The sequence below is a fragment of the Misgurnus anguillicaudatus genome, chromosome 1 (genome assembly GCF_027580225.2).
Source record: "Misgurnus anguillicaudatus chromosome 1, ASM2758022v2, whole genome shotgun sequence".
NCBI lineage: Eukaryota > Metazoa > Chordata > Actinopteri > Cypriniformes > Cobitidae > Misgurnus > Misgurnus anguillicaudatus.
The window spans coordinates 13,288,717-13,300,901 of record NC_073337.2 but is presented as its reverse complement, the minus strand read 5'-3'; the positions used below and the strand labels follow the sequence as shown (position 1 = coordinate 13,300,901).

The window sequence follows — 12,185 nt, the reverse complement described above, 5'->3', positions numbered from 1 at the left end:
GAGGTGATGAGGAGACGCAAGGAGTTCGACACTGTGAGGAAGACTTTAATCAACCGCAAGATGTTCCGTGGCTTTGCATATCCGGCCAGGCTGCGCTGTCTCCACAATTCGGAGCTTCGCACGTTCAGCACTCCGATCGAGGTGCAGGAGTTCATAGATACTTTATAAGTTAAGAGATGCAGAGATTCCTAATCTTCTTGCTTCATTCTTATACACTCGGAGAGGTGATGACTTTAATGTTCCCCCGGTTCTCATATGTTATTATTATTTTTATTATTTTTATTGCTCTGAACCACCAAAGTTACTATTAGGTATTATAATGGACAGTATTTGGTTCACGTGACTCTCTTTTAAATGAGCCCTATGGGGTAACGATATTTATTTCACTGGAGCGGACAGGTTTGTCGCTCGCCCTGCATGGGTATAATTCTGATCCTTTTGTTGGTGGCAGATATAACTATGTTATGTCTGTGCTCCCTGGGATACAGAGACCTACGTTTAGGGGTACTTAGTTGGCTTTGTCAGTTGGGGATAGAGCCGGGAATAGGTGGGAGGGAGTATTTCTTTGTTGCTTTTATTTACTTGTTCTATAAGTTCAAAAAATTGCCCATTAGAAATTTTCATTTTTCTAACGTTATGTTTAAAATTGATACAGTTTTTCATTTAGTCATATATTATCACTATGCAGAGCTCTACTAGATTTATGACATGGAATGTGAATGGTTTAGGGAATGTTGTCAAAAGGAAGAAAGTACTAACTTTCTTAAAAAAAAGTAAAATTACAATTGCTATGCTTCAAGAAACCCATTTATCGGATAGTGAACACATTAAACTGCTCAGAGACTGGGTGGGTCAAGTATATTATTCTACATGTTTATCCAATCCTAGGAAAAGAGGTACGGCTATTCTTATAAGCAAACACTTGCCATTTATTTTTGAAAACCAAATTAAAGATCCGGAAGGTAGATTTATTTTGGTCACAGGCTCGATATTCGGTCAACATATTACCATATTAAATGTCTATGCACCCAATGAAGACTCCCCCAAATTCATATCAAAAATTATTTTACTATTTAATGAACATTGCAAGGGTCTGGGAATCTGTGCTGGAGATTTCAACTGTGTGATGGATGAGAATTTGGATAAATCTTCATCAGCCACTGTTGTTAATCCTAGATCTTCCTTAGCTCTTAATAGGCTCTGCAGGGAGACTGGTCTAATAGACACTTGGAGAGAAATGAACCCACATACTAGAAATTACACATTTTACTCTAACCCCCATGGTTCATATTCAAGAATTGATTATATATTTGTTCCATACAACTCTTTCAATCTTGTATCTTCCAACCAAATCGGCTCCATCGTCATTTCAGATCATGCTCCGGTTCACATAGACATTAAAATAGGGACACCGTCAACAAGAAGTACGTTTTGGAAACTGAACTCATCCACACTATCAGATCCGGAATTCTGTAATATGATAAGAGATTCAATACGAAACTATTGGCAGGATAATAAAGACTCACCGGTCTCACCTGCTATATTGTGGGATGCCGCTAAGGCAACAATTAGGGGACACATTATATCTCATTCTGCCGCACGTAGAAAAGCCCTGATGTCGATACGACAAGATTTGGAAAGGGAGGTTAAGAGACTCGAGCTTTTACATAGCACAAACCCCACTCTAACCAATTGGACTGCTCTATCCCACGCTAGGGCCAAACTTAACCTTGATTATACCAATCACATAAAAAAACTATTATTTATCTCTAAACAAAACTATTATGAGCATTCGAATAAATCCGGTAGATTGTTAGCATATCAAATAAAAAGACAACAATCGGAAAGGACAGTGAAGTCCCTTAAGATGTCCGATGGTTCCACCATACACGATCCTACATCTATCACTGATACTTTTCGATCCTACTATGAATCACTTTATTGTTCACAAAATAGTGCGACACAGCCTGACTTTCAAACCTTTTTTAATAATATTTCTCTCCCGCTCCTCTCTGATGAAGACCAAGATTACATCAATTAACCCATAACCCCAGAATAGGTGCAGGCAACAATCCAATCAATGCCGTCTAACAAGTCACCTGGACCCGACGGTTTTCCCCCAGAATTTTATAAACTATTTTGGCCCGAGCTTTCTAATATTTTGTTGCCTGCTTTACAAGCTATTTTAGAGCAGGATAATATACCTGATTCATGGAAAATGGCGAATATATGTGTAATTCTTAAGAAAGATAAAAATCCTCAAGACTGTGCATCATATAGACCAATAAGCTTACTCAACACAGACAATAAGATATTGGCAAAGCTTTTAGCAAACAGACTGGAAAACATACTACCCAAGTTAATCAAACCAGATCAGACTGGATTCGTGAAAACACGTTATGGCACTGACAACATACGCCGACTCTTAAATATTATTAATTTTGTTCAAACTAAAGGGCACCCTGCACTTGTTCTCTCCCTCGATGCCGAAAAAGCTTTTGACAGAGTTGAGTGGGACTTTCTGTTTGCCACTCTAGGGAAATTTAACATGGGTCATAACTTTATTAAATGGATCCAGTTGCTTTACTCTAACTTGAAGGCCACAATGGTCGTGAATGGTACCACTTCAACTCCGTTCAGTATAGGGAGGGGTACAAGACAGGGATGCCCTCTCTCGCCCCTGCTTTTCGCTTTGGTAATCGAGCCCCTTGCAGAGCTTATTAGACAAAGTAAAAATTTCCACGGCATTACATTGGGTGAAACTAATCATAGAGTTTCACTATATGCTGACGATGTTCTAATATTTATGCTTAAACCAGAACAGTCCATACCAACACTTCTGGACTGCATTTCTTTGTACAGTAGTCTTTCTGGCTATAAAATAAATCTCTCTAAATCCATTGCATTACCTTTAAATCTCCCTTCACTAGATCATCTAAAATTAATATCTCCTTTTCAAATATCAGAGGAAGGCTTCAGATATCTAGGAATCTTTATTACAGCCTCACTTAGTGATCTTATAAAAAACAATTACACCCCACTTACAGAAATAATCAAGACTAACTTGAAAACATGGTGTCTACTTCCAATTTCATTTCTGGGCAGAATAAATGTAATAAAAATGAATGTTCTTCCCAAATTGTTATACTTATTTCAATCTATACCTAGTTATTTACCAAGTTCTTTTTTTAAGGATCTTAACAAACACCTCTCAAAGTTTATCTGGAATAACAAATTGCCCCGTATAAAACTCTCAAAATTGCTTAAGCCAAAAGATAGGGGTGGGATAGCTCTGCCAAATCTGCAATTGTACTATTGGGCAGCCCAGATAAAAAATATGATCACATGGAGTACAGAGAGAACAAACTCTATTTGGTATAATATGGAATCATCAATTTGCACCCCATTTCCAATTAAATCTTTACCTTTTATCAAAAAGTATACTAAGATTAAAAAAATTTCTGAACATTTCACCACAGCGAACACTCTCCGAGTTTGGAGAGATGTTAAGACATACTTAAAAATTCCCGCCTTCCTTTCCTTATCCTCTCCAATTTGTTTTAACCCTGATTTTCCTTTAACATTGCAAAATATTGGCCTCTCAACATGGCTAAAGCTGGGAATATCCCAACTATCTTGCTTATTTACAGAGGGTATTTTAAAATCTTTCCAGCAAATTGTGGATCAATACAAAGTTCCAAAGTCAGATTTTTATAAATATCTCCAGTTACGTCATTTTTTGAAAACAATTGTAGATAAAGGGGAGCTGAACATGCAAATAACTGCTATTGAGGACCTTTTACAAAACCCAATTGAGTTAAAGGGATCGATATCAAAGATATATGACATTCTAGTTAATAACTGCATCTCAAGCCTTCCAGCACTTAAGGCAGTATGGGAAAAAGACACAGGCCAGCCTATTGAGGGAAATGACTGGGATGTCGTATGCAAGAATGTATACCCTAAATGCACTTCTCTTGGGGTGCATGAGCTCAACTTTAAATTTTTTAATAGGGTATATTTTACACCAATGCGTATTAAAAAGATGTTTGCCAATACCTCAGGCCTGTGCTTTAAGTGTAACAAACATAAGGGCACTGTCATTCATTGTTTTTGGTATTGTGACAAAATATTGCCTTATTGGAAAAAAGTGCATCATGTATTGAAAGATCTCTCTGGAGTGAACTTTGATATGACCCCAGCAGTATACCTACTTAATCTTAAGGTGAATACTCTGTTTAATAAAAAAACAACGCAGTTATTTATCATCTTGGTATATCTAGCAAAGAAATGCATCTTGTTACTTTGGTCCGCTTCACAGGCTCCAACCCTTAAAATGTGGATATCACAAATTGCCACACTATTACCTTTTGAAAAGCTCACTTATGATAAACAGCAAAAATCTGAACAATTTTGGCTGCTCTGGTCTCCCCTTTGGGAATATATGAAAAGGTTTTAGGAATAATTATACATATCTTTTTTTCTTTCTTTTCTTTTTGTCCTTTATCCCATACTTACAACTTTTGGAATGTTGTGAGGCGGGGTTGATGTTTCGGGGTTGTGTGTTTCTAATTCCTTTGGCTTTTTTTACTTTTCCCTGTATCTACCTTTTTTGTTGTTATTTTCGCTTGTTTTTTCGGATTTTCTTGCCACTGTTTTAGCTGTACTTGGCACTGCTGTATCCTGACACTGTTGCTATCAATGTAATTCTATGGGCAAATAAAAAAAAAAAAAAAAAAAAAAAATACATTAGAAAATTAAGATTTATTTCTTTTAAGACATACAATCGTTGTAGTTTCATTCTTACCTTGAAATGTAACGGTTGCTTTCTGAAATTAAACCCGAAATATTAAACCTTGATGACGTATGCGGTCGACCAACGCGACTTCCGGAGAACGAACCCAAAAACATGTTCGGGACGTGTCCGGCGGAACTGGCACGAATGGCCACCCTATGTGGATGTTATCACATGATTGAATTTTGATTTATTTCAACTGGTGCGGACCAGAGCAATCAGTGTGGCGTAAATAGGAACCAAAACTGATAAAAAGCTACAATGTATAATTTTTTTGCTTTTGGTCCGGACCAGATAAACCGAACTACAGATGTGAAAACACCCTTAAACATTTGAAGAAACTTTCTATTTCAATAAAAGTTTTTTGTAGTGAAAATGGGTTCTTTAGATTGTAAGTTGGTTCTTTGGGGAACCAAAAATGGTTCTTCAAAAATGGTTCTTCTATGGCATCGCTTTTAATCACCTTTATTTTTAAAAGTGTACATGTTAATTCTTATCCCTAGCCATCAGAAAACAAGGGTCACAACTTGACAAATTTGACAGAAAGGCTTAATAAAAACTATAAAAGATAAGGCTAAATTAACAGTTATGCTCCTCTGTGAATCCTACAGTGCCATTATTTCAATCCGAAATTTCATACCTGAGATCATGGCTTGTGGATAGGGCCCTGGCTCAAGATTAATGGGTGTTCCCTTAACTGTAGGTTTGTGGTACGTCACATAGTTGAATGAATCCTGTTACAGGTTACAGAACATCACTGCAGTGAAAAGTGGCAAATATACCAGACTGAGTGGAATTACATGGACATTCTTAAACTGGTTAAAAACATACAATTTGTAAGATCATATAAACATGTTAAACATGTTTTCTTTCTAACTGGTTTAAGCATGATTTTTACTCTGGTAAACATCATTACTAACATTCACATGTTTACTTTCTGAAAAAAGTCAAACCAGAAGTTTTAAAGTCTCATAAATGTCAGTTGATAGTTACCAGCATTTTGTTGTACATGTAAACACACTCAGTGCTAGCTGCATGACTGTCTTCTGTCTGTGTGCGTCACATGTTGGGTGTCACAAGTCACTGTGTGTCCCACCCTCCCCCTATGGTTGTCAGGTAACTTTCTCAGGCTAATCCTATGATGGTCAGTAGGGGCAATCGCTTCATCTCTTTTTCTTTGCCCTGCTGGGCACAGTTGAAAAGGGAGGGAGAGATTGATATTGACCCAACCCTAGGCCACGCCCCCCTGAGCTGGAGGACAAGGTCAAATGGTGCCTGGGCTGCAGGCTGACTCTTCGTTTTCTCCTCCTTTCCGCAGTGAAGAGACACCCTCCCCTTCTCCCACTGCGTCACCATCCCCTGGGGAAACTGTGTCGCCCTCACCAGGGGTGACTGCTGCCAGTGCAACCCAGCCTGAGGTCCAGGTGACGCCTCAACTTGCAGAAAGCCCCGTGACATCTGTCGATGGAGGAGGTGGAGACGGGGATCGAGATGGAGGTGGAGCTCAAGACACAGGGAGTGCACAGGTGGACAAAGAAGAGGTGGAGCTACAGGAGGTAGAAAAAGAGGAAGAAAAACCCCAAGTGCAACAACAACTGGAGCAAGAGGAGGAAAAGAAAGAGACAGAGGAGCAGGAGAGGGAAGCGGCATGTACGGGGGGTGCGGGAAGGAGGCCGAGCTTGCATCACACTGCCTCACCAATTAGAGTACAGAGGAACGGAGCGTGCAGCCACTCCACAACCTCGGACTATGAACTCTCGCTCGACCTCAAAAACAAGCAGGTAGGGAGCAAGGCACTGTGGGATTGTGGTCTTGGGTACGTGTGAGTGTATGCTTCAGGCTTATAAGGACTGCTTCTAATGGTTGCTTTAAGGTGGCTGAGTTTGAAATTGAGGTGGCTAAGGGTGCTGGAGCTTACTGGAGATGGATGTTTACAAGTTGATCATTCATCTTCATCTCATACACATCCATCAGCATCTCCATCAGCTTTCTAACCTATCAATAGGCCCACATGGAATCTGTGCCAATGGTTGTGGAACAACCAATGTGGAATTTGGTGATAAACGGATTTGAGAATATTGTAGCTAATTCACACAAAAACTCCTACACACAAATACACACTTATTGAAGTTTAAACTACTGTGCACTGTTTCTTTTTCAGCTATAAACACTGAATATGCTTGTCAGTTTGAGTATCCCTCCCCTAGATAAAAATGACTAGTCCATTGTTTTGAAACTGACATTGATCTGCTAAACCATTAACATGACTTTCAAAAACACAACACTTAATATGATTCAAGGCACAACATGCTGAAAAAACAATGAGATGTGTCGTAACTGTCAAATACGTCAATGTGATGCTTGTTTACAAAGACCAACAATGGAAAAATTGAGCAGGTGGAGCACAAAGACACATAATGTGTAAACACCCCATTACATTCGAATTGATAGCTGTAACCATGAAATTGGCTATAATATTTCATAAATAAACATTGAGGGTAGAGTACTGGGAGCTTTTGGATTTGCAGACTCCGTGGAGGCCTACCTGTCATTTTTAATGCCATGTGTTAGGACCGCAAAGATGAAATATCGGTAGCTCTTTTGCTAAACCCAGAAAACTGCCGGGAGAGCATTTTTCATTCATGTATTATTGGCAGTATCCAGACACAATGTCGTTGCTGCTCTTTGAAGAGTTCTCATTTTCTAAAAGCAATCCCAGAATGCACTGCAACCAGCTTTGTGAATACATATCTTCAGATGACAGTCAGAAATATGTATATATCAGTAATTAATCCAGTTTAATTGGACTGTTTTACTCTATTTGTACCCTGTTTTGATCTTTATGTTTTCTTGGCAATATACTAGCACCGTACTCTTTTGAAATCAATTCTGAGTCAAGTATCCGTTGTGCTTCAATTGAGGAACAGTATTTGTGCAGCATGCAATATTGTTGCCTACACAGAGCGTTCCAGGTCAATAACTTGTGAGCTTCTGTTATGTTTATAGATAAGGTTTGATGCAGGCGTTATACTGACGGCAGCTTACGTTTTAAAGCAGAGCTTTTTTCTCTGCTTCTGCAGATGGGTAGCACTGTTTTCTTGGCTTTAAAGTACAAACATGTTTGTGCTTGAGTCTAAAAACAAAACAGAAAATACCCTGGCAGGGTTTAATATGAGAGTTCTTGGGAAGGGGATATAGTGATGTTGAGGAGAAGGAACTTGACAGAGAGATGACAGAGAGAGGTAGATAGAGTGACTGAAAGATAGATGGATGTAGAGGGAGAGAGAGAGAAGGTGAAAAGGTTGTGTTGTCATGGTAACACAGAGGTGACCTAAAAATCCCAACGCCTCATTTCATTTTTTTATTGCATATCGATCCCCCAATTTCCCATTATTTATGTTGAAAATAATTATCTAATAGTGTGATATTTGCATTACCACATAACTGTTCTGCTTTTAGTATTAGTAAAGGCCTTATAAGTATAGATGAAGCACAGAAATACAGAGAAAACAAAGCAAATAAATGATATTGAAGAAAATGGCAAGGCTGCGTCTCAGCTCAAGCCTGAAGTAATTTGTCAGCATTAGCTACAGAAAGCTTTCCATGTACATTGGAAAGGAGGGTTCGTTTTCCTTTTCCAGACCGATGAAGTGTTCAGACACTGTATAGTAACATAAAGATGTCGCAAAAATAGCAGACTGGTTAAAGAAATCTTAAAGAAAATAATTTTCATGCATATAATTTTCCAGCAGTATTTCTATCTAGAAAATGGCATTGACTTTCAGTGGCCAAGACTATCCAAGAGGCAATTTGACTGACGTAAATTAAGACGAATTCAACCAATCAGTGGATGACTTTGAAACTGAAATCAAGTCACGTCAAGACCCTTTATTGTCATTTCTACTAGTGCAGTCAGTGAAATAAGACAACATTTCTCCAGGACCATGGTGAAACATACAGACACTGTACTACATAAAACAACACAGAGCTAAGGGCCAAAAAGTAGTTTAACCTAGCAATGATGTGTTCTGATGGGTTTCCAATTTTGTGTACCTTATGCATTAGATGTTCAGTCAACAGTCTCTGAGTGTGATGTCTGAGGCTAAGACACTGTATATCCAGTGGTGTAGTGCAGGGTATACGCAGGTATATGGAGTATACCCACCTCTTTATTTGATGGCATGGGGTATACCCACTTCTACTGGGGGCATAAATTAAGAGTATACCAACTTCTACAAGGGGGATAATTTAAGAATATACCCACTTCTCCAGACACCACTACACCACTGTATATATCATTGTGGATAGCTTAGGAAAACATAATAGAAGTCTATGCAGGAATGTTAACCAATGAATTTGTCCCGGGTATTGTATACTTTCTTGCATCTAATTTACATTATCCCGGACAGGGATTAGACTAAAATGCATGCACCATGCACTTGCGGTCTCCATGGAACAAAACACATTGTAACATTTCTGTGTATCTACACACAACTGGCTTTGAAAGAAGTTTATTCATCCAGTGGAGTGCTGTAGTGCAGGTCCCTACTGAAAAATCCAGCTAAGACCAGCATAAGCTGGTGAGCTGGTTTTAGCTGGTCTCCAGTTTGGTTTTAGCTGGTTTTGCTGGTGTAGGAAGCTGGTTTTGCTGGTGTAGCAAGCTGGTTTAGCTGTGTTTTGGTCACGTTTTAAGCTGGTCTAGCTGGACTTAGCTGGTCAGGCTGGAAGACCAGCAGGCCCACCAGCATGACCAGCTTTGTCAGACTGGGAGGACCGGCTTAAACCACCTTAAACCAGCTAAAACCAGCTACCAGCTTATGCTGGTCTTAGCTGGATTTTTCAGTAGGGGTGTTCCTAAAGGCTAGTTTATATTTACTGGCAGAGATGCCTCAGTCTTCCATTTGAAGAGTTTGGTTCCAAAACTTTTTAAAGTTATCGCCAAAATCAGTATTGTATCTGATCAGTATTAAAAAGTAAATTCATAATTTTACGCAAAATCCAATATTCGCCGTGTTAATTCTGTCATCTTTTCTCCCTTTTTTCCCAAAACGCGATAAACGCCTGTCCTCCTTTTCTGCAGAATGCAATAAATCCACTCAACAAATCACAGCGCACCATTCCACGCATTGTAAACAATAATGGCAGTGCGTTGAATACACACAGAATCATAGTTTTTCTCACTTGTACTTTGTGATCAACAGACAAACAAAATAATACTTTAATGCCATTAATGTTTATTTTTTTAATCAGTGTATCCCACTAGTCAACTAAATGAATATAACATGGCAAAGATGAATGCACATTTATATAGTGATTCAATAGATTTATAGCATTTGTGGAAAAAAAAATTTTTTATAAAAATTTTTGAAAAAAATTAAATTATGGATTTGAATTTTTTATGTTATTATAAACTAAAGATGCTATGTGAAAGTTTGTAACAGAAAATAGTGGTTTTCATCTTGTCACTTTCTGGGTATAGAAAACACGTTTTTACCGAAATTAGTCTAAATGGATTTATTGCGTTTTGGAACCAAACTCTTCATTTATTCTTCTCCATTGTATAAATAACATTTGGTTTAAACATTATACACGCACATTATTTGGCTTGTTAGAACAATGCCACTTATGGTTACGACCACATCGACTCACCATCCTCCCAGTTGCTTCTAAAGTATTCCTATCCTCTGCCAGAATAATCGTTTTTCTTAGAAACTTCTAGACGTCCATGAAAAGCCAGACATCGACCTTAGGAGTACAAATCAAACACTGTTTATGCCTACTATGATCCCTTTACCGGTACTCCAGATAATCTGTAGCATGTGCTGTGAACTTCATCTTTCTATAATAACTCAAAGAAACCCAAGCTAATGAAAAATGGATGTGCATGAGAAATGGCTTATCTCAACTCACAAGTTTATAAATAGAACTAATCCTGAATCTTCTCTGAAGAAGTAGCAAGCCACAGGATTTAATGTGTTTACTTAATGTGTTAACATTGCCCTTCATGTCTTTGTTCTCTGACATTTTGGGAAGCCCTGTCATGTTTAACTCTTTGGTCGTTTTATGTCTACATTTTTTATTTTAAAGTAGAATTTTTATGCTATGTTTCAGACATTTGATACAGTTTTACTTACTGCCTGCAACTCATGACCCGATTGGGACTTTTTAACGAAATCCAACACCGGATAAACTACATAAGTTGTTACCATAATGCTGGGTTCTTTGGGAAGCTGAACAAGGTGAAATTTCCTTTACAAACAACAACATACTTCTTTGGTGACGTTAAATTCGTGTCAGCTCTTGGTTGGTGTGTGTGCGCTATTCCGGTTTAAGGGCCCAAAACTGCCCATATAAGGCTTCCACTGTACTTTCTGCACTGAAATTGCCCATAAAGGAAAAATTAAAGAAAGATTGTTACATATAAATCTTTCATGTTTAAAATATACTTTCTGACTGAAATCCTGGCAAAGTGCATTTGGCATAGAAATAATTGACACTTTGCTTATGTTTATCATGAGGAATCCAACTCTTGAAAAGTGTTTATAAGTCAGAATGCATGAAATAGCTTTAAACACCCCCCCCCCCCGACCTTCTGTCAAACCCAGCAATGATGTTATAATAATAATAAGTGTATTATCCTCTTTGTGAACTGTTTTTGGTTACCAACCAACATAACAGCAACGCTGCATTAATGCAAAATTCTCATGATGTGCAGTCGCAGAACAACAGCTTTAAACCAGGCTCATCCAATCAGATTTTACAGTCTGCATTATCCTGACTAAGGCTGACAAACAAGGCAAAATGCTATGAGCCATGATCCACTGTCAGCAAAGTCAGCTCCCTCTGAGTGCGTCTGAGTGCTGATAATCTGGCTTTAGCAACTCCAGACACGATCTCTCAAAAGCTGATGGCTCCGCAGATAACTGTTGCACCTCTTCTGTGTGATTGCCTCTTTATGCTAATAAAGGCAAGCCTAACCTCCCAATGAGACCTTTGATTATCCTGTCTTATGTTGATGGCCTCATAAATATACATGCATCCTTGAAATACAAATCAATGCAAATGAGAGACTAATGTCAAGCACCAAATATGTCAGTACGCAAGCCAATGAGATTGCATCTACAGAATAACCTTTTCCAGAGAACCATCTTTGATAACAACAGTGTGTCCCTTGTGAGCTGCTTTTTGAATAGATTTATATAAAGTTTTTGTTGTAAAGCTGAGAAATATCAGGATACCTAAAAGAGACAATTTGTGCCGCATTGTGGGTTGCGATTAAGGTTGATCCTTTTTAATAATTCAGCATTTCTTCCTTATGCAAGTTAATGGAATTACATTAATAAAATGCAAGTCAAGTCTACATAGGCACCTACTGAAAGACCCACCAAAA

The 12,185-nt window shown here is 38.4% G+C and overlaps 1 protein-coding gene across 4 annotated transcripts in view; it reads left to right on the top strand.

Moving 5' to 3' along the window:
- Positions 1–12,185, top strand: part of iqsec3a (IQ motif and Sec7 domain ArfGEF 3a) — a 187,109-nt gene that overhangs the window by 71,209 nt on the left and 103,715 nt on the right. For 3 of the 4 annotated variants that reach the window (XM_073866681.1, XM_073866689.1, XM_073866692.1), the window contains exon 3: positions 6,114–6,576. The exons of the other annotated variant lie outside the window; for it this stretch is intronic. In XM_073866681.1, the coding sequence (XP_073722782.1) occupies positions 6,114–6,576 (463 nt within the window). The remainder of the gene's footprint in view (positions 1–6,113; positions 6,577–12,185) is intronic. 4 annotated transcript variants of the gene reach the window in all.